Genomic DNA, 23,465 nt, shown 5'->3' with positions numbered 1-23,465 from the left:
CACACAGGCGCAATAGGAGTGGGGATAAGGGGCCATCCCTGAAGTGTTCCATTATTAATTGGAATGGAGGGGAAAGAGTACCATTTACTAGTATTCTCGCGGTGGGCTGAGAGTATAGGTGAGATGATCCTGGTAAGGGATCTTTGTGCCTAGGCCCATATGTGTCAGTGTGGCTCGCATGAAGTCCCAGGCAACACGGTCGAAGGGCCTTTTCCGCGTCTGTGGACAAAAGGACAGAGGAGATGTTGTTGTGTTTAGCATGATGTATTAAATTTAAGCCCCTGACCGTGTTGTCCTTCGCCTTCCCTTCCTGGCACAAAGCCGACCAGGTCCAAATGGATCAGGTCGGGTAAGATTCCGTTTAACCTATGAGCCAGTATCCGTGCAAAAATTTTTATGTCCGTGTTCAGTAACGATATTGGGCGATAATTATTAGGTAAATCTTGGGTTTGTTTGGTTTAGGGATTAATGTTATATGGGCTACCAGTGCGGTGCCAGGGAATGATTTATTCTCGTCTATTGATTGGAAGTAATTGTACCATATATGGGTTCAGGATCTCTTGAAAAGTGTGTAATTATTTGTGGCTAAAGCCCGTCTGGTCAGGTGCTTGTCCCTGTGGGTAGGTGAGTTTCATAGCTACCTGGAGTTCAGCTAGTGAGAAGGGGTTCTCTAATTGTTCTTTTTGTATTCGTTTAATATGTGGTAAGTTAAGTCTGCTAAGATATTCCTCTATTAGTTGTGATCTAGTTAATATTGTGGGTTCAAGTTTCTGGGGTTGGCGGGTTGTATATTGTATAACTTTTGGAAAAAAGTTTTTTGAATGTGTTGGATATGGATTGGTGGAGAAATGGGAGACATTCTTTTTGTCTTTAATCTGCATAATGTACCTCTGGTATGCCCTCTGTTTGAGGTACCTGGCTAGTAGTCTGCCTGATTTGTTCCAACCCTCATAGTGCTTTTGTTGGGAGTAGAGTGCCTGTCGCTTGTGTGTCTTGTCAAGATGTGAGGCCAGTTTTTGTTTGTGTTCAGTAATTTCTGCGAGTAGATTTTTGTCAGTTCGGGTTTTTTTTTATGTAAGTTTTCCATCTGCTCTATTTGTGAGACTAGGGGAGATCGTGTGCTCTCTTCGTGCTTTATTATGTTGTGCCTTAATGGCCATTAGTTCTCCCCCTAATGACACTCTTGTGTGCTTCCCAGAGGGTGTGCATGCTTGTCTCAGGTTGAGTATTATGTTCAAAGTATTCCGTAAGAGTGGTTGTCAGTTTGGTGAGCACATCAGTTTTCTGTTAATAAATGTTCATCAAGTCGCCAGACAAAGTCTCTTATAGGTTTAGAGGGCCATGTCATTGTACATATCATAGAGGCGATGGTCAGACCCATGTGATCGGAGAGATTGTGGCCGAGTTAAATAATGATAGGCCTCCAACATCTGCAAACACATAATCTATTCTCGTATAGATCTCATGTGGGGTAAGAATAATATGTGTAGTCTCTAGCCTGAGGGTGTAAGGTTCTCCATACGTCATGTGCTACAATTTTCTCAAGATGTGACTTAATTTTTGAGATTTGTGAAGGTGATGTGGAGGAGTATTGAGATGAGCAGTCTAGGCTGGGGTTAAGTGCTGTATTTAAGTCTCCACACATTATGAGTATCCCTTTTTGATGATCTAGAATTAGGTTTTTAATTTTCTTCATGAAGGAGTGTTGTGCTGTGTTAGGGGCATACATTGAAACTAATGTTACAGGTCTCCCGTAGAGAAGACCAGTTAGTAGGAGGTATCTGCCTTCTCTATCTCTAAGAGTTTTGTAGTGGTGTAAAGGGTATATTTTTCTTGATAAGGATTCCCACCCCTTGTTTTTTATTGTGGCAGTGTGATGCCCAAAAGCATGTGCCAAATGTGCGTGTGAAGGTGGTAGGTTCTTTTCCTTTACGAAAATGGGTCTCCTGTAAGAAGACAAGGTCTGCTCCCTGCCTATGGAAATCTTTAGAGGCTAGCGTTCTCTTACAGGGTATATTTAGTCCTTTTGCGTTAATTGAGTATATTTTTAAGTTATTACCGGAATGGGGTTGTCTTCTATTATTAGCCATTATCAAGTTTATGGATGTCTGACGTAGGTCGTGAGGTTTATTAAAATGTCTATCTGTGATGTTTGAGCGTTTGTGAGTCTGGTGCAGGACGGGCCGGGAGCGCCCCTACGCGGCCTAAACATCAGGTCACGTGATAATGTTTTAGCTTCAAAAAACAAATTTAAAACACAAATATAAAATAACATAAACAGTGGGGTCAAATATTCAGGAAGAACCAACATTAACAGTAGTTGGATAAAGGGGGGTATCATTTCTCATCAATCACTAGGTTCCTCTAAAAGAACAATAGGGTATTTATACACTTTTAGCATGATTCTAAATTCTCTTATCGTTATTCACTATAGGGAATTATAGCTATGGATATACATGTCAGTTATAGAAAGAGAGCTAGAAATATGGATACATTTCAGAGTACATCACTCAGTAAAAGGGGATAACTGAAATGTCCAACATGAGAGAGGTCAGGATCATATATAAAATAATTAAACATTTTAACCATGGTAATATCAACTTCAAATCAACATCGTTAAGCCATCTCATCTTCATCCCCAAACCTCTTGGGTATTGCTTCATGTTCAGTGTCTAATCACAGTCATCTTGGGTGTAATAGGTTAGTTTAAGCCTGCTTCTCTAAACAACATCGGGTCTTATATTTGTGTGATGCAGACACCGAGCAGGAGAGGGTAAGGGGGGAGGAGAATAGCTAGGTCTAACCAGAAAATAATAACTTTAACGGTCTATTTCCACCCCAAATCCACTTTTGGCATGATTCTAAATTCTCTTATCGTTATTCACTATAGGGTTTTATAGCTATGGATATACATGTCAGTTTTAGAAAGAGAGCTAGAAATATGGATACATTCAGAGTACATCACTCAGTAAAAGGGGATAACTGAAATGTCCAACATGAGAGAGGTCAGGATCATATATAAAATAATTAAACATTTTAACCATGGTAATATCAACTTCAAATCAACAACGTTAAGCCATCTCATCTTCGTCCCCAAACCTCTTGGGTATTGCTTCATGTTCAGTGTCTGGTCACAGTCACCTTGGGTGTAATAGGTTAGTTTTAAGCCTGCCTTTCTAAACACCATCGGTCTTATATTTGTGTGATGCAGACACCGAGCAGGAGAGGGTAAGGGGGGAGGAGAATAGCTAGGTCTAACCAGAAAATAATAACTTTAACGGTTCTATTTCACCCCAAAACAGATCAGTTCCAAATAGGTCCCAGGGTACATTTCCCTTTAGGTCAGTTAGCTTTTTAGCAGAATACTTATCAGTTCCTGGGAAACAAGGTCCATTTCGGTCCGAGCTTGATATTCTTCAGGGTGTCAGGATACTTATTGCATCAAATGCTTGCATGAGACTAGGGTGCAGTGGTGTCTATCTTTTTCTTTTTGTTAGCTTGATACCATTGTGATCGTTGTGGCTTGGGGTTCGACTGGTCACTTGAAGAAGGTGCATCCAGATCTTTAATAAGTGGTTGTGGAAAGGAGATATTTAAGCCCTTTGAGAAAGCATCTAGGTCATCAGGTTCTTTGTAGATGTGAATCTTGCCTTCTTGTTGTACTATAAGGCTGAAGGGATATCCCCATCTGTACTTCATTCGCCTCTCTTGCAGGACTTGGGTAATGAATCTTATTCCCTTTCTCTTTCAATTGTTGAGGGGCTAATGTCCTGAAAGATTGTATACTGTAGGCCTGGAATTTAATTTCTCTTTGTAGCCTGACCTGCTTCCATATTGCCTCCTTGTCTAAGTAAGTGGTGAATTTAATGATTATGTCTCTTGGTGGATTGGGGGGTTTTGGTATGGGTCTCAACGCTCTATGTGCGCGTTCCATAGAGGCTTCAGAGAGCTTGAGGAAGGGACAATGTACTCAAAAAGTTGTAGCAAGTATGAGACAAGGTTATCCTGTGTCACTTCCTCTGGGACCCCCTCTTATCCTCAGATTGCTCCTACGGCTCCTGTTATCCAAGTCTTCAATTTTGAGTTGAAGTGCTTGCATTGTGATGTCTTGTCTCACCATTTGATGATTGGCGTCGGAAACCATAGTGTTTAAGGTGTCTTGACCCTCCTCTAGGGTCTCTATCCTTGCTCCCAGTTCGTTGATGTTCTTTTTTAGGGAGGACATTTCTGTTTTGATGAATGATTTTAGGTCTGCCAGGTCAGACTTAGAGGGCAGTTGTGAAATAGTTTTCTGTATCAGACTAGAGTTGTTGCGACTGTGGTATGGATTCTTGCTCCTGTGATAAATGTGAGTCCGTTGGTGGTAAATCTTTAGTACTGTCAAGAGCGTCAATCTCTTGTTTGTGAAAGAAGGAGGACATGGTGGCAGTAGCTGTTGTGGATGATTCTTGTCCGCTTTGGGTTTCTGTCTTGCTGCCATTGATATAACAGAGTTATCCCTTAGCCAGTAGCTAGCTTTCGGTTACTGGTGTTTGTAAAGAGAGGGTTCCCTAATGTTATGTAGCACCAGTTCATTAAATAGGTAGGGTGCTATCTCTGATGGCGGCTGCGATCTGTCTAAGGAGAGCGGTTTAATTCTGTAGGCCTCAGTCTCTGGTTTGGTATAGTTAGATAGCTACCTTAAGGCCGGTCTCAGACTTCCACTGCAGTCCTATGTTAATGTTTGGGTCGTTCTGCCTTGTGTATGTGTTCAGTGGATTGGGCTGTAGTCTGAGGTGTATCTGCGTGTTACCTTGTTTGTCCGGTGGGGTCGCGCCACGTGGGAGCTGTAATGGCGTGCGGCTGTGTGTGGCGTTTCGTTCGACCATCCGAGAACCGGGTCCGGCAATCACTGCTGCGGTCTATCAGCGTGGGTCACCAGCTCCCCGCTGCTGAACCGAAGTTGAACCCAGGGCACAAGCGTGTCCCTTGCAGTGCGGAGCTTCCAGCCGAGTGAGTATAGGTGCGGTAGTGCGTTGTTTAAATTCAGCGGGTCTTCTGCTGATAAGCGCCTGGTCCGATCACCGGACAGTTAGGTTTATGGGACAAGAGTCTCTAGATGTTTTTTTTAGGTTGTTGCTGCCCTTCAAATCACCATAATGGAACCTGTGTGTGAGAATATGTTACGGAGCAAAGTTAAAGTGCGGCCATGTTCCTGCACGGCTACGCTCCGCCCCCCGATAACGAAACATTCTTATGGGAAAAAGGGAAACTATACCGCTGGACAGAGAAAAGGGGACAGCGTAGGCGACAGCTGGTAGTGCCCCACAAATACCGTCAAGAAATCCTCAAAATAGGCCACGACATCCCCTTAGCAGGCCACCTAGCCGTAACCCGTACCCTACACCGCATTACTCACACGTTCTTTTGTCCAGGGGGTGCACGCTGACGTTAGAACTTACTGTAACACCTGCGATGTGTGTCAACGAGTAGGAAGGCGAGGCGATCACCCTAAAGCCCATCTAGTAAATATGCCCATTGTAGAGGAACCCTTCAGCCGGGTTGCTATTGACCTAGTGGGACCACTGGCTACCCCTAGTCCCTCCGGTAAGCGCTACATTCTTACCGTAGTGGACTACGCTACCAGGTACCCAGAGGCTGTCGCCCTATCCAACATTACAAGCGGATACGGTAGCGAATGCACTAGTACAGGTGTTCTCCCGGGTAGGATTTCCAAAAGAAATCCTATTCCGACCGAGGCACCCAATTTACAGCTGAATTGACCCAACAACTCTGGCAGGTTTGCAAAATTAAGTCCCTCCTGAGCTCCCCATACCACCCCCAGACGAACGGGCTGTGTGAGAGGTTCAATGGGACCCTCAAGCAAATGCTCAAGACGTTCACATCAGGAATACCGAGACTGGGAACGCTTCCTGCCGCACCTCCTATTTGCTTATCGGGAGGTGCCCCAGGAAACGACAGGGTTCTCTCCCTTCGAGTTGCTCTACGGAAGAAAGGTACGGGGACCCCTCAACCTGATCCGGGAGCACTGGGAGGGAGAGATGGAGGCTGACGGTGTCCCCATTGTGCCATACGTGCTGGAACTCAGGGGACCGAATGGAGCAATTAGCCAAATCCGTGCGGGCTAATCTCCAGTTGGCCCAGAGAAGACAGAAAGTATGGTACGATCGTGGGGCCCGAAAGAGAATCTTCACCATAGGACAAAAGGTGCTAGTACTTAAGCCAGTGAAGACAGACAAATTGCAGGCGTCCTGGCAGGGTCCCTACCAGATCGTAGAGAAAAGGGGAGACACCACTTATGTGATAGCTAGCTGCCATGACAACAATCTTAGAAAGACATTCCATGTAAACATGCTCAAGGAATATTTTGAGCGACCAGAGAACGTGACGGCCGTATGTTGTTCCCCTCAGGAAGACCCAGACAGTCTACCCATTCCAGACCTATTAGAAAAGAGTCTCCCCCACCGGAATAGTGGCTCAGGTTCAGATAGGAGACCGACTTAGCCCCACTGAAAGGGAGCAGCTCAGCCAACTCCTCCAGTCCAAACACCTCACCTTCTCCCCCGAAGCCAGGGTACACTACTTTAACCACCCACCAGGTAGATACTCCGGGACAAGCTCCCTTGCGCCAGGCTCCGTACCGAATCCCCGAAGCAGTTAGGACAGGAATGAAGAAGGAGATCGATGAGATGCTCCAGCTCAGGGTAATTGAGCCCTCCGATAGTCCCGGGCCTCCCCAGTTGTCTTGGTGCCCCAAGAAAGATGGGACCACCCGGTTCTGCATAGACTATCGGAGGCTCAATGAAAAAAACCGTGACGGACGCTTACCCTATGCCCAGGTAGACGAGCTACTCTATCGTATAGCCAGGGGAAATTACCTGACCACTATTGACCTCTGCAAAGGTTACTGGCAGATTCCCCCTGGCCCCGGAGGCTATCCCCAAGTCGGCATTCGTCACCCCATTCGGCTTATATCAGTTTAGGGTAATGCCGTTTGGGGTGACGAATGCCCCAGCTACATTCCAGCGCTTGGTGGATAGGCTCCTGGATGGCTTCCAGAGTTTTGCTTGCGCCTACCTGGACGACATAGCGATCCACAGTGAGTCCTGGGAGGACCACTTAGCTCATGTAGGAATGGTTCTGGATCAGATCCGGGCTGCTGGCCTGACTCTGAAGCCAGAAAAAATGTCACTTTGGGATGGCCGAGGTACAGTACCTGGGTCACCGGGTGGGGTGTGGAAAGCAGCGACCAGAGCCGGCCAAGATAGAAGCTGTCGCCAATTGGCCCACCCCATCACTAAGACTCAGGTCCTAGCCTTCCTGGGCACGGCAGGGTACTATAGACGGTTCGTACCAGACTACAGCACACTTGCCAAACCCCTGACTGACTTGACCAAGAAGAACTTACCTCGACAGGTCCTGTGGTCTCCCCACTGTGAAACGGCTTTCCAGCTCTCAAAAATGCTCTAATTAACGCTCCTGTCTTGGCGGCCCCAGCCCTTAACAAAACGTTTTATCGTCCATACAGATGCTTCCATGTTTGGGCTGGAGCCGTCCTCAGCCAAGTAGGCGAAGATGGAGGGGAGCATCCAGTTGCCTACATCAGCCGGAAGCTCCTGCCCCGCGAAGTCAGCTATGCAGCGGTCGAAAAGGAGTGTTTGGCTTTGGTGTGGGCATTAAAGAAATTGACTCCCTATTTATATGGGCAGGAGTTCACTCTGGTCACCGACCATAACCCGTTGGTGTGGCTGAACCGGGTCCTCTGGAGATAACGGCAGGCTATTACGTTGGAGCTTATCGTTGCAACCCTTCAATTTCACCATTACTTACAGACCTGGGAAACAGAAATGGCAACGCCGACGGGTTGTCCAGACAAACCGACCTCAGCCCCGCATAACCAGCGGTCCTGGACAGCCTTAGTCTGCCCCGAAAAGGGGTCAGACCGTGTCTGCCAGAGTGTTCCACAGAAAGGAGCACTGTTACAGAAGCATTAGTTATTTTGTTGTGAAGAGCTTATTTCCCAGCAGCAATGCCTGAACCAGCAAGCCAGCGCCTAAGAAGGGCTCCAAGAAAACCGTAACAAGTATCATTTCATAAAGAGTTAACTTTTTTCAGCTTTTAGAAACTATTGCCTAAATACACATTTGCTGGCTTCAGCTCTAAGTTTAGAGATAACCAATCCCATTGTCTAATCATCCTCCGGAGCCAGACTGCTAATTGATAAGATGAACTTGTAAACTTGTTATCTTAAGTACTGTAATCCTATTGTGGCCTGTCAAAGGACAGTGCTCTCTATCTAAATGTGTGATGGGGGATTTTGTGCTTCCCCCCCTCTCCCCCTGGGAGTGCCCTGTGTGCATGTAACCTTAATAAAAAGCAGGCTGGGCATCCCAGTCCTGAGTTCTTGTTTGACCCTCAATCGCAGCGTTGACTCGTTTTTTGTGGGCAGATGGGGTATCCTAGCTGTACTGCAGCTAAGGGAGATTATTCTATATTTGCGAGACTCATATAGAATACTATGGAAAGCAGCTTCTCCCCTCTTTAGCAATAGGGATCCAGGCTACTAAGCGGTCCATCTCTCAGCGAGACTAAGGGTAACCGTAACAGGACAGATCTCTGCTTTATCTGTTTTACTTCATAAAAGACTGGCAGCTGTGCCAGATGTTCAAGCATTTGTTCAGGCTCTGGTTAGGATCAAGCCTGTTTACAGACCTTTGACTCCTCCCTGGAGTCTAAATCTAGTTCTTTCAGTTCTTCAAGGGGTTCCGTTTGAACCCTTACATTCCGTAGATATTAAGTTATTATCTTGGAAAGTTTTGTTTTTGGTTGCAATTTCTTCTGCTAGAAGAGTTTCAGAGTTATCTGCTCTGCAGTGTTCTCCGCCCTATCTGGTGTTCCATGCAGATAAGGTGGTTTTGCGTACTAAGCCTGGTTTTCTTCCGAAAGTTGTTTCCAACAAAAATATTAACCAGGAGATAGTTGTACCTTCTTTGTGTCCGAATCCAGTTTCAAAGAAGGAACGTTTGTTACACAATTTGGACGTAGTCCGTGCTCTAAAATTCTATTTAGAGGCTACTAAAGATTTCAGACAAACATCTTCCTTGTTTGTTGTTTATTCTGGTAAAAGGAGAGGTCAAAAAGCGACTTCTACCTCTCTTTCCTTTTGGCTTAAAAGCATTATCCGATTGGCTTATGAGACTGCCGGACGGCAGCCTCCTGAAAGAATCAAAGCTCACTCCACTAGGGCTGTGGCTTCCACATGGGCCTTCAAGAACGAGGCTTCTGTTGACCAGATATGTAAGGCAGTGACTTGGTCTTCACTGCACACTTTTGCCAAATTTTACAAATTTGATACTTTTGCTTCTTCGGAGGCTATTTTTGGGAGAAAGGTTTTGCAAGCCGTGGTGCCTTCCATTTAGGTGACCTGATTTGCTCCCTCCCTTCATCCGTGTCCTAAAGCTTTGGTATTGGTTCCCACAAGTAAGGATGACGCCGTGGACCGGACACACCAATGTTGGAGAAAACAGAATTTATGCTTACCTGATAAATTACTTTCTCCAACGGTGTGTCCGGTCCACGGCCCGCCCTGGTTTTTTAATCAGGTCTGATGAATTATTTTCTCTAACTACAGTCACCACGGTATCATATGGTTTCTCCTATATATATTTCCTCCTGTCCGTCGGTCGAATGACTGGGGTGGGCGGAGCCTAGGAGGGATCATGTGACCAGCTTTGCTGGGACTCTTTGCCATTTCCTGTTGGGGAAGAGAATATCCCACAAGTAAGGATGACGCCGTGGACCGGACACACCGTTGGAGAAAGTAATTTATCAGGTAAGCATAAATTCTGTTTTTTAGTCATTCAGTACGTTTTATATATGCATATGGTTGTGATAGATCTGTGTACAAAATAAAGCATTTAAAGTCGCAGTAAAGTCAAAATAAAACGTCCCTGGTGCAGATAGAGCATGCGATTTTAAGTAACTTTCCAATTTACTTTCTCATTTGCTTTGTTCACTTTGTTTCCTTTTGTTGAAGAGTAGGCTCAGGAGTAGCAATGCACTACTGGGAGATACACATCTGGTGAGCAATGATGGGTCACGTGCAATCAGCGCCAATCTGAGTATACTTAGGTATTTTGTTTCAACTGTAAAGTTTTTTTTTTTACTTGCATATACTACTTAAAACATGACATTTTTATTTTGACTTTACTGTCTGTTTTAAAGGTACTTAGTGTTAAAATTTGAAGGGATATAGGTTTTGAATAGACAGTTTTGGCTGCATACGTGCATATGCTGCATGGGTCCTGTGCACCAGCATTCAAAGAAGTGCCTGCTCTGAGAGTTGTCTTGTATTAATGCAAATTAAGTCATTGCTGATAACACTACTGAGCTACTTCAGTATCTGAATGAGGGTGCACAAGACATACACAGGATAAGTGCGTATGGCTCTGATATTGGGGTTGCCAGATTCCAGTTTTCAACTGAACAGTCCAGTATTTTAGCAGGAATACTGCACACTTAAAGAAACACCAACCCCAACATTTTTCATTCATGATTCAGATAGAGAGTACAATTTTAAACAAAATGCAAATGTACTTCTATTATCTAATTTGCTTCATTCTCTAAATATCCTTTGTTGAAGAAATAGCAATGCACTTGGGTGAGCCAATCACATGAGGCATCTATGTGCAGCCACCAATCAGCAGCTACTGAGCCTATCTAGATATGCTTTTCAGCAAAGGATATCAAGAGAATGAAGCAAATTAGATGATAGAAGTAAACTAGAAAGTTGTTTAAAAATTACTCTTTCTAAATCATGAAATAAAAAAATATGGGTTTAATGTCCATTTAAATGTCCAGTTTTTTTTTGTTTTTTTTTTAAAGGACCCTCAAGTCAAAATTAAACTTTTATGATTCAGAAAGAGCACACAATTTAAGAATTTTTCAAATTTACCTCCATTATTAAATTGTGCACATTCTTTTTATATGTACAGTTTTTGAGGCAACAGCTCCTACTGAGCATGTGCACAAGCTCACAGGGTATACATATACTAGTCTGTGATTGGCTGATGTCTGTCACATGGTACAGGGGGCTGGCAAATGGGAGAAAAAATATCTACTGCTTTTGTAGAATTCAGTGTAAATGTTATTGCATTGTCTTTTTATTATGCACGTGTTATGCATTTCTACTGTATTTGGTGGTCCTTTAAAGGGATAGTCTAGACCAGAATTGTTATTGTTTTTAGAGATAGCTAATTCCTTTATTACCCATTCCCCAGTTTTGCATAACCAACACAGTTATATTAATACACTTTTTACCTCTGTGATTACCTTGTATCTAAGGATCTTCTGACAGCCCTCTGACCACATGACTTTTTATTTATTATCTATAGACTTTCATTTTAGCCAATTAGTGCTGTGTTGTGCAGAACCCACGGGTGTGAACACAATGTTATCTATATGGCTCACATGAACCAGCACTCCCCTGTTGTGAAAATCTAATTAAAAAACCTTGTGATAGAGGCTGTCTTTAGTAGCTTAGAAACAGGCAGAAATGTAGAGGTTTAAATGTTCTAAAGTATATTAATAGATAAATAGATAGAGAATGCAATGTTAAACAACTTTCCAATTTACTTCTATTATCTAATTTGCTTAGTTCTCTTGGCATCCTTTTTTAAAAAGCATGTCTAGGTTACTTTAAGAGCTGGGAGCTAGTGTCTGATGACTGCACATATATGCCTCTTGTCATTGGCTTAGATATGTACAGCTAGCTCCCGGTAGTGCATTTCTCCTCCTCCTCCTATAAAGGATACCAAAAGAATGAAGCAAAATTGATTATATAAATAAACTTTGTATAAACAAAAAAAAAAAGTATGCTCCATTTGAACCATGAAGGAATACATTTGGGTTGTTTGTCCCTTTTTAACTTTGCGTTGTTTTCATCCCAGTGGCATGCCTCTTGAGTGCTTTATTAATCTTCTCTCTTTTACTGTGGACATTTAGGGACACATATACCTGAGTGAATCTGGTAATAACTCTGTTGTAGGGTCAGTCACAATTCTATAGTCTGCAAGATAAGTTGTCTGGGGGCAGCAAAAAAGAAAAATCACAGCGTTAAAGGGACAGTATGCACCAATTTTCATATAATTGCATGTAATAGACACTACTATAAACAATAATATGCACAGATACTGATCTAAAAATCCAGTATAAAACCTTTTAAGAAATGAACTTAGAAGCTACTAGTTTAGCAGAACTGGTGAAAAGGTTGGCTGGTACATCCAGTGAAGTGGGCTGGAAAGTAAAAAAGGGCAGACCACCCCCTCTCCTGCATATGAAAACACAGTTTACACAAACAGGAGCAAGCTGGAGTAGGTAGACAGTCTTCCTCTAAAACTTTGGGGCTTGGTTAGGAGTCTGAAAATCAGCACAAGGTTATTCAGAAAAATAAGCAAAACTATACATTAAGAAAAACAAAAAACGCTGTATGGGCTATATAAATGGATCATCTTTAAAACATTTATGAAAAGTAATATCTAGTGTACATTGTCCCTTTTAAATGAGAGGACACGTGGGTAGAAAAAAACCCCAAGTTTTGATTCACATAATAAAACATTTTATGTGGAATTGCATTTAGCATTTATTGTCCCTTTAAACAAATCTATGCATACTGTGGCTGCTAATAATTAGTGTACAAAATAGCAAAGATGTCGCCTGTTTCTAATTAACTGGTGATAAAGCTGCTGGCTATGTAAATCGCGCTCCGAATGATGGTGATATTGGATCTGTTTATCTTACATATTTAATAATCTAAAAATTTAGATTTTGCCGCTAAATCACAGAAACCTGGTATTAAACAGTTTTTAATACGGACAAACGACACCAGACCTTGCGCTTCTTGACACAGTGGGAGTGACTGATCTAGTGGGTCACAGGAATTTATTGTGGGGCCCGTCTTTCCAGCTAGGCCTCAGTGTGTCACTTGTCCATATCAACAGAGCGCTGTTCTGTTATAAATCAGATTTCACGGACACAAATATACAACCCCTTTAACCTGAAAATTAATTGTTATTGACAACAATGGATTGAGGCTTCAGTGAGCAAACACACATTTCATATACAAAAATAAACCTAAAGAAGCAATTTCCCATACATTTTATGCTCGGTGCCTACTGTCACAAGTCATTGAGAGCATATTAAGGGAAACACAATATTATAGTACAGTGTCGCTTTGCAGGAGCAGCACTTTACATAAAATGTCTCACTGACTTTTTTTATGCATGTTGTAAACAGCAGGTATTTTACATTTATGTGACCAGTTTTATGTCCTTTTAAAGCAGGGCTTGACAAAAAAAATTTGTTTTTAAATAGGTATAACAAACGCGTTAGGAAGTCCAGGCAGGGAGCCACTGGCTCCTAGAATTTTACCCATGGCTTCTAACATTTTGGGCTGTTTTCCATATATCCTATATGCAAATACCAATGTCTGACTCCTAAATATTTTGACTGGCTCCTAAATTTGAATTATTTTTTTAACCCCTGTTTTAAAGGACCACTACTTACAGTAGAAGTGCATAATATAAAGATAATGTAATAACACTTAGTCTGAATTTCAAATAAGCAGTGGTTTTTTTTTTTTTTTTTACTGACTAATTTATTTTCCCCATTTGCCAGCCTCCGGCATCATGTGACAGCCATTAGCCAATCACAGACTAGTATACGTATAACCTATGAACTTGTGCACATGCTCAGTAGAAGCTAGTGCTTCAGAGAGTGTCTATATATAAAGACTGTGCAAAATTTGATAATAGTAAATTGGAAAGTCTCTTAAAACTGGATGCTTTGTCTAAATCATGAAAGTTTAATTTTGACTTTTGTGTCCCTTTAAATCTTTTTAATGGGGATTTAGATGGTTGAGTTTAAAGGGACAGTATACACTCATTTTCATATAACTGCATGTAATAGACACTACTATAAAAAATAAGATGCCCAGATACTGATATAAAAATCCAGTATAAAACTGTTTAAAAACTTACTTAGAAGCTCTCACTTTAGCTCTGTTGAAAAGGTTACTGGAACACCCACTGCAAGTGGCAAATAAGACCCTCCCCCTTCTTTTGCATATGAAAAGACCCTTAACACAAACAGGAGCAAGCTGGAGTAGGTAGCTGATGGTATTCTCCTAAAACTTTGGGGCTTGGTTAGGAGTCTGAAAATCAGAGCAATGTTATTTAAACATAAGCAAAACTATACATTTTTAAAAAAAACAATAAAACTTTATGGGCTTTATAAATCGATCATCTACAAAAAATTTATGCAAAGAGAAAAAAAAAACCTGTCCTTTAAAGGGTTTTCCCCCTAATATGTTTCCTATTACATTTTTTTTTTATTTTTTTTTTACCAGTTGCAGAGAATAAAATGTATAAGATTTGCTTTTTAAGGCTCATTTGTGTATATGAATTAGCTGATTTTGTGTTTTGAAACCACAGCCTAATAAAATGGGTTGAGCTTGTAGCTATAATCAGATCTCATTACTTTATCACATTGTGATTTCCTATATCTGTCCATAAACCAATCACTAATACTTGTAGAGAACTTGTGCACTGCCAATCACGCGAGGTCTGTAGCTGTCAATCTCCGCTGTTCAGACGAGACCGTAGAGTTTGAAATTCTCCGCCTAAGAGGTGGAGAACAGGGTAGGGAAGCAGCGGTCTAATGACCACTGCTTGCTAAATTCTGACTGCAGGTTCTCTTGTGAGAACCTTCAGTCAAAGGGAGGAGAAAGGGCTTGATAAATCGAGCACTTTAAAGGGACATGATTCAGATAGAGCTTGTAATTCTAAATAACTTTCCAATGCATTTCTATTATTAAAGCTGTTTATTATTATTATTATTATTATTATTATTATTATTACTACTACTATTATTAAAGATAGAGTGTATGTGTTTGCTGCCGTATTCTAAGTAACCGGGAGTGTTCATGGGCTTTGTTTTTATAAATAACTTGTATTTTTAAGAAGAAGTTGGTGTGTTTCACGGTTATATTAAACAACACTTTATACTTAAATGTGAGTAATACCAATCAGCTGTGTGCAATAAGATGTTTTTTTTTAAACCGTATTTCGCTATGAGATTGTTTTTTTTGTTTTTTTAAATAAAGGACAGTTATATTACTTACAGTTATACTGCATCAGTTTCAAGTGATTTAGCATATGAGTATTATGTCCCTTTTAATTTTATTTTTTATTTTTTATCTGGCACCTAAATTTGATATTAAAGGGAGATGAAACCCAAATTTTTTATTTCATGATTCAAACTATTTTAAACAACTCTCTAATTTACCTCTTATCAAATGGTCCATGTTCTCTTTAGTATCTTTTGTTAAAAAGCAGGGAAATAAGCTTAGGAGCCTTGCCATTTCTGGAACGCTATATGGCAGCAGGTATCCAACACAGAAAATCCTGGGAACAAAGCAAATTTGACAATATAAATAAATTGGAAACCTTTTTAAAATGGCATGTTCTGTCTGAACCACAATTTTTTTTTTTTTATTATTATAAAACAAAAGTTCTGTTTGCTACAATGTCATTTGCTTTTTGTTTAAAGGTGCAGACATCCTGCCAATGGACAGTAGCCGGCTGTGAATGCTAACGGAGCTGCTCTCAGAAGCACGGCAGCAGCTGGGATGTTGCGTCAGAACGGCGGAGGTAACAGGCGTGGTTTGGGATTTTCCCGGTTTTCTACCTCAAACTTTTTCACCATCTCCAATTCATCAAGCTGGGGAATGGGTCGCAGCACCAAAAGCAACTCTCTGAGCAGCATCAGCACAAACTCGGACTGCTATGACAACTCTGTTGTGGATCCGGATTATATTATGCAGTTGGTCAGCGATGTCAGAAAATTTGCGGATGTTCTTCTATACCTGAAAGAAGCCTTTGTATCTGAAGGTGAGCAATAGATGCATTGTTTTATGTACAGTGATAACCCACACACCCTAATAATTATTCACCATTACAATCTGTAGTGTGCTTCTTCCTGTAAGTGAATATTTTGGTACCTATAGTGAACAATGACTGCGGTTTGTTTCTTTGTTTTTGTGTGTTTTTTTTGTTTTGTTTTTTTTAAAGGGGACATTCCAGTCCTCAGAGGCAGAACTTTTTTCACTTTCTGCAGGTCATTTTGAAATTTAATTTAAAGTTACTTTAACGCACCAGCTCAGTTGCAATATGTTCTCTTTAAACAGTGCTTTGCTATGTCTGCACTGTTAAGGAAAATTAGCATGGTGCGGCCAGAGCACAGCGCTGTTTGAAGAGAACTGCCTGATGCTGATCATGTGTCCTATTCTTTCTGCAGAAATGCTGCATTGTTTTGTGATGACATCTCAGGTCACAGCATGTTCTGCTGCAGCGAATCATGACTGCTAGACTTTTAATAAATCTACCCCATGGAATAGACTTCCAGTAGAAATGGTAAGAGGAAATACTGTTTTCTCTTAATTTCTTAAGAAGTGGAAATAAGCTGTACTTCATAACACATTTGTTATACCGATTAAAATACACATTGTACTCAAATGATATTAGCTATATTAAAGGCCATCTGGTATTTGTTAAAATAGGCTCTTTTGGTGACAAAAATGATTAGAAGGATAGGAAAGTTAACATTGTGTATGATCATGTGATTTTTAAAACCCTTTTAAATTCACTATTTTAAAATTTACTTTGTTCTTTTTTATTCTTTGTTGAAACAGAATTTGTTCACATCCTACACTACTAGGAACTAGTTGTTGATTTGTGGCTTCACACATTTTGTCAGTTGTCAATTGGGTCACCAGTTGTGTTAAGCTAGCTCCCAGTAGTACATTGCTGCTCTGCAGCTGACCTTAACTGTGTGTTTAACTTTAATCACTTTGCAGGAGTTAACCACACTGTTATATACAAGCAATAGTGCAACAATGAAATGCTCTAACATATGAGTATTTTCTTTTTGCACTTATTCCTCTTTGAGCTTGATTGATCAATCCATGCTGGAGGGGCGTACATCATCGCCTCTGTCTGCCCGAGCTCTCCTCTGGCGGGCAGCAATCAACTGCCGGAATCCTTTGCGTTCGCTTGCAACCCCGCCCCTTGCCTGTGCACTGCCAATCACGCGAGGTCTGTAGCTGTCAATCTCCGCTGTTCAGACGAGACCGTAGAGTTTGAAATTCTCCGCCTAAGAGGTGGAGAACAGGGTAGGGAAGCAGCGGTCTAATGACCACTGCTTGCTAAATTCTGACTGCAGGTTCTCTTGTGAGAACCTTCAGTCAAAGGGAGGAGAAAGGGCTTGATAAATCGAGCCCTTTAAAGGGACATGATTCAGATAGAGCTTGTAATTCTAAATAACTTTCCAATGCATTTCTATTATTAAAGCTGATTATTATTATTATTACTACTACTACTACTACTACTACTACGTATGTGTTTGCTGCCGTATTCTAAGTAACCGGGAGTGTTCATGGGCTTTGTTTTTATAAATAACTTGTATTTTTAAGAAGAAGTTGGTGTGTTTCACGGTTATATTAAACAACACTTTATACTTAAATGTGAGTAATACCAATCAGCTGTGTGCAATAAGATTTTTTTTTTTAAACCGTATTTCGCTATGAGATTGTTTTTGTTTTTTTTGTTTTTTTAAATAAAGGACAGTTATATTACTTACAGTTATACTGCATCAGTTTCAAGTGATTTAGCATATGAGTATTATGTCCCTTTTAATTTTTTTAATTTTTTTTTATCTGGCACCTAAATTTGATATTAAAGGGAGATGAAACCCAAATTTTTTATTTCATGATTCAAACTATTTTAAACAACTCTCTAATTTACCTCTTATCAAATGGTCCATGTTCTCTTTAGTATCTTTTGTTAAAAAGCAGGGAAATAAGCTTAGGAGCCTTGCCATTTCTGGAACGCTATATGGCAGCAGGTATCCAACACAGAAAATCCTGGGAACAAAGCAAATTTGACAATATAAATAAATTGGAAACCTTTTTAAAATGGCATGTTCTGTCTGAACCACAATTTTTTTTATTTTTTATTATAAAACAAAAGTTCTGTTTGCTACAATTGTTTCTCAGTAGCCAAACTCTACCCACTTACCTCTGGGCTTGAGTCTGCAGCTGACAAGGCTAGCACTGGTCATTATGCTAGTTGTAAAGTAATGGTGAATCCTAGTATTTTTGAAATGCTAGGATTTACCAGTGCTATAAATAAAGGGATCTTACAGCCATGAAGTATAACCCCCCCCCCCCCCAAAAAAAAAACCGGCAAAACTCCTTTTTTGTCAATAGCGTTCTAGTCATACAGCATAATGCCGATTGGCCCGCAGAGCTATTGGCTAAGAAGTGAAAAGTCACCTCTTGAAAAAAAAATGCATTTTGCTGTGGGCGTCCAGAGGAGCTCAGCTCTGCATAAACTCATTTAAAAAAACGATCCAATTAGGGACATATTTTTTTAGCAGGGTTGGCCTTGATAAGTTTGCAGCGTACTGCTAATTAACAAAGACACAATTTTCAGAGCTGAATTACATGAAGAGGGGGGCAAAATAAACTATATGGGGAAAAATAAATGCATAATATAAAAATGTTTTATTATTTTCAATAGAGGAGCTAAGGAAAAGCTTTTTATATATTGATGTAAAATAATAAAGTGTAAAAGAGCGTTTTGGCACAAACCATTGCACCTAAAGCGTAATTAACCCCTTAATGACCACAGCACTTTTCCATTTTCTGTCCGTTTGGGACCAAGGCTATTTTTACATTTTTGCGGTGTTTGTGTTTAGCTGTAATATTCTTCTTACTCATTTACTGTACCCACACATATTATATACAGTTTTTCTCGCCACTAAATGGACTTTCTAAAGATACCATTATTTTCATCATATCTTATAATTTACTATAAAAAAAAATATAAAATATGAGGAAAAATTGAAAAAAACACACTTTTTCTAACTTTGACCCCCAAAATCTGTTACATATCTACAACCACCAAAAAACACCCATGCTAAATAGTTTCAAAATTTTGTCCTGAGTTTAGAAATACCCAATGTTTACATGTTCTTTGCTTTTTTTGCAAGTTATAGGGCCATAAATACAAGTAGCACTTTGCTATTTCCAAACCACTTTTTTCCAAAATTAGCGCTAGTTACATTAGAACACTAATATCTTTCAGGAATCCCTGAATATCCCTTGACATGTATATATTTTTTTTTAGTAGACATCCCAAAGTATTGATCTAGGACAACTTTGGTATATTTCATACCACCATTTCACCGCCAAATGCGATCAAATACAAAAAATCGTTCACTTTTTCACAAATTTTTTCACAAACTTTTGGTTTCTCACTGAAATTATTTACAAACAGCTTGTGCAATTATGGCATAAATGGTTGTAAATTCTTCTCTGGGATCCCCTTTGTTCAGAAATAGCAGACATATATGGCTTTGGCGTTGCTTTTTGCTAATTAGAAGGCCGCTAAATGCCACTGCGCACCACACGGGTATTATGCCCAGCAGTTAAGGGGTTAATTAGGGAGCTTTTAGGGAGCTTGTAGGGTTAATTTTAGCTTTAGTGTAGTATAGTAGACAACCCCAAGTATTGATCTAGGCCCATTTTGGTATATTTCATGCCACCATTTCACCGCCAAATGCGATCAAATTGAAAAAAAAGTTAAATTTTTCACAATTTTAGGTTTCTCACTGAAATAATTTACAAACAGCTTGTGCAATTATGGCACAAATGGTTGTAAATACTTGTCTGGGATCCCCTTTGTTCAGAAATAGCAGACATATATGACTTTGGCGTTGCTTTCTGGTAATTAGAAGGCCGCTAAATCCTGCTGCGCCTCACACGTGTATTATGGCTAGCAGTGAAGGGGTTAATTAGGGAGCTTGCAGGGTTAATTTTAGCTTTAGTGTAGAGATCAGCCTCCCACCTGACACATCCCACCCCCTGATCCCTCCCAAACAGCTCCCTTCCCTCCCCCACCCCACAATTGTCCCCGCCATCTTAAGTACTGGCAGAAAGTCTGCCAGTACTAAAATAAAAGGTTTTTTTAAAAAAAAAAAAAATATATATAATTTTTTTTAGCATATTTACATATGCTAGGGTGTAGGATCCCCCCCTTAGCCCCCAACCTCCCTGATCCCCCCCAAAACCGCTCTCTGACCATCCCCTCTGCCTCATTGGGGGCCATCTTGGGTACTGGCAGCTGTCTGCCAGTACCCAGTTTGCAAAAAAAAGTGCTATTTTTATTTGGCTTTTTTCTGTAGTGTAGCTTCCCCCCCCCACACAGACAAACCCCCACCACCTTGCTGATCTTTTTTTTTTTTTTAAATATTAAGGCATTTAAACATTTTTTATTAACAAATTTTCTGTAGTGTAGCGGTTCCCACCCGCTCCCTCCCCGTGCACGCGCCCCCGCTCATCCCCGCCCATGATCCCGCCCCCCCTGCACATAACCAGGGCCATCAATGGCCGCCACCCGCCTCCCGGTCCGGCTCCCACCCACCAACGCAGGGAGCCACCGATCTCCGGTGCAGAGAGGGCCACAGAGTGGCTCTCTCTGCACCGGATGGCTTAAAAAGGTTATTGCAGGATGCCTCCATATCGAGGCATCACTGCAATAACCGGAAAGCAGCTGGAAGCGAGCAGGATCGCTTCCAGCTGCTTTCCAAACCGAGGACGTGCAGGGTACGTTCTCAGGCATTAACTGCCTTTTTTTTGAGGACGTACCCTGCACGTCCTCGGTCGTTAAGGGGTTAAAGAATGCTGTAATATTTGTAGACTTCATTAAAGGAGACAGAATTCTGCAAACTCTTGGCTGATCTCCCATAGTGAGATTATGTAATGCACTTCTGTTTATTTCAGTATTCATATCGCTTGTACATGATTTGAGTTCATGCCCTTTTTTTGTTTTCAGGCTTAAACACAGTGAAACTTTTGTAAAATATGAGATGCTTTAAAATATTTTGTAAATATTCATTTGTGTTTATGGTACTTCCTGACATTTATTGCTGTTTTAACAGAACTTAAAATGCCCTGTTCCTTAAAGGGACAGTCAACACCAAAATTATTGTTGTTTAAAAAGATAGATAACACCTTTTACTGCCCATTCCCCAGCTTTGCACAATCAACATTGTTATATTAATATACTTTATAACCTTTAAACCTGTTTCTAAGCCACTACAGGCAGCCTCTTATCACATGCTTTTTTATTAGCTTTTCACAACAGGGGGCTTTTAGTTCATGTGAGCCATATAGATAACATTGTGCTCAAGACCGTGGGTTGTGGCAGACACTGTACTAATTGGCTAAAATACAAGTCAATAGATAATAAATAAAATAGCCATGTGATCAGGGGACTGTCAGAAAATGCTTAGATACAAGGTAATCACAGAGGTAGAAAGTGTTAATATAACCATGTTTTCTGTGCAAAACTAGTGAATGGGTAATTAAGGGATTATCTTTTTTTTTTTTTTTTTTATACAATAAAAAAATTTGAGTTGTCTGTTCCTTTTAAAAGATTGAAACTTATGGAAATAAAACATACAATATTTATCCTTGTACATGACAGACCGAACAGCCATAATAAGGTTATAGTGCAATTAAACTGATATTAAACATCACTGGTAAAAAATGTTAAATCAAAGTAAACATAAAAAGAAATGGACTGTGTAAAAATACAGCAAACAACTTACTTGTTTTCACTGTAGTCCTATTCTCAGGTTTTATAAATATATGGCACATTAATGTAAAGCACTACGTATATTTATAAAATTTGTAACTGAAGACTTTAAAATCTACTATTTTTTTGTGTTCTCGCTGGAATTCTCCGGACTTCCGGTGGGAGGAGCAAGTACACACTGTGTGCATGCGGCTGGTCCACGCTCCCTCACAGCACAACGAAACATCCAGGATTCATCGACTCACCATCTTCCTTGGCCGAGACCTCACTGTCTGGCTCGGATACATTGATGTCCTACATTGGTAGGGTCTGGTGGACGGAAGTCGATACATTGGCTATAGGCCGGTTAGCCGCGGTCCAGCACGCCCAGACGCCATCTGTAGCAGCCGCATATGCAGAGTGTCTGCAGAAATACGGCTACAATGCAAAGAACTGACGGCAGCTGCATGTCGATCCACTGCTGCTGGTAAGCTTCAACCGCATTTGCGGGAAAACGCCTCAAACTCCTCCGGCTCAGGACGCAAAGCTCCATTGGGAAAGCAGAGATAAGGGTGCCGCTAGGGAGACCACAGTGTCAGCACCTGACCATACAGATCTGCTGGGCGCACTACTGGGAATCCGACGGTGAAAGTCCCTGTGGTACACAGGGTGAAGGTAAGGCGGTTAAAGTTACAGGGAGGACCCCGTTAGCCTGGAACTGCACAGTAACTCTTGGGTTTAAAAGGGATATCGGCTATAACTAAAATAGCTCTTTATGGGCACACCTTAAAAACAGCACAAGTGTGGCATAAACCTTAAACCGTTAAATAGCCCCTCGCCCCTCCAGCGGGAAAACTACTTTGTTAGGAGAGGATTATCTGTGCCTGTACTGAGGAGGCATCTAGACGCATAATTAACTCCTACAGGAGAGGGATATATAAAGTTAAAGAAACACTAACAAGAGGAGGTGGTTAGTCTAAGAAAGACTTGGAAATATAAAAGGGTACTGTGATAACCTTCTCTACATCAATATAAATAAAGGAACTGCAGCTAACTGCTTATCCACTGCTAACTATAAAGTAACTTTTTTGGGGTGGTTAATAGCTTTTTCACTGTTTAAGAATAAAAAATTGGTGGAGTCTGGACAGAACTTACCCAATCTGAGTGTCTTTTTTCCAGAAGCCAGGCTCGTATATATCCAAGAATATACTGATTACTGAACTTTGCAGAGTTTGATTATAAAAAGAATTGACCAAAGTTATACTGCTGTTATGGATATAGAGTAATGTGTTGTGGATATTTGTGTATATATAAGTGGCAAATAAAGGGAATTTGATATTGGAAGGGAACGTTAGATATTGTATCCATGATGAAAGTGCCTCTTCATTTAGATCTATATACCTAATGATACATGGAAATATAGGCTGGGCTATGGTTAGCAGATATAGATCAATTCATCATAGTTTATAACAGAGTCTAGCCTTGTTATTTATACAAATGCAAGATGCAATTCTCCGTCCCTTTTCTCTTCCTGTTGTGTATATCATTGATGCAGTGAGTAATCCCACCCACTCTCTCTACGTAGACCGAAATGCACGGACCGGAGATTGTCATTGAAAGAGAAATTAGAGCACATGTGCGGCTCTGCAAAAAGATTTTTCCTCTTTCCAGTGCCGTATTGGCACACAAACGGATTGGCTAAATCTCCAAAACATTACCAAAAAAACCCAAAAAGTACTTTAACAATGGGCGGACAGAGGAGCGAGAGTT

At 40.8% G+C, this 23,465-nt stretch overlaps 1 protein-coding gene across 3 annotated transcripts in view; it reads left to right on the top strand.

Annotated features, from left to right (window-relative positions):
- Nucleotides 1–23,465, top strand: part of ARHGAP29 (Rho GTPase activating protein 29) — a gene marked incomplete in the record, with an annotated part of 410,124 nt that overhangs the window by 56,215 nt on the left and 330,444 nt on the right. For all 3 annotated transcript variants that reach the window (XM_053694084.1, XM_053694083.1, XM_053694082.1), the window contains 1 exon segment: nt 15,607–15,947. In XM_053694084.1, the coding sequence (XP_053550059.1) occupies nt 15,686–15,947 (262 nt within the window).

Source organism: Bombina bombina, chromosome 10, assembly GCF_027579735.1.
Source record: "Bombina bombina isolate aBomBom1 chromosome 10, aBomBom1.pri, whole genome shotgun sequence".
NCBI classification, from domain to species: domain Eukaryota; kingdom Metazoa; phylum Chordata; class Amphibia; order Anura; family Bombinatoridae; genus Bombina; species Bombina bombina.
The sequence above is the reverse complement of the archived record's forward strand: the minus strand, read 5'-3'. Positions and strand labels throughout refer to the sequence as shown.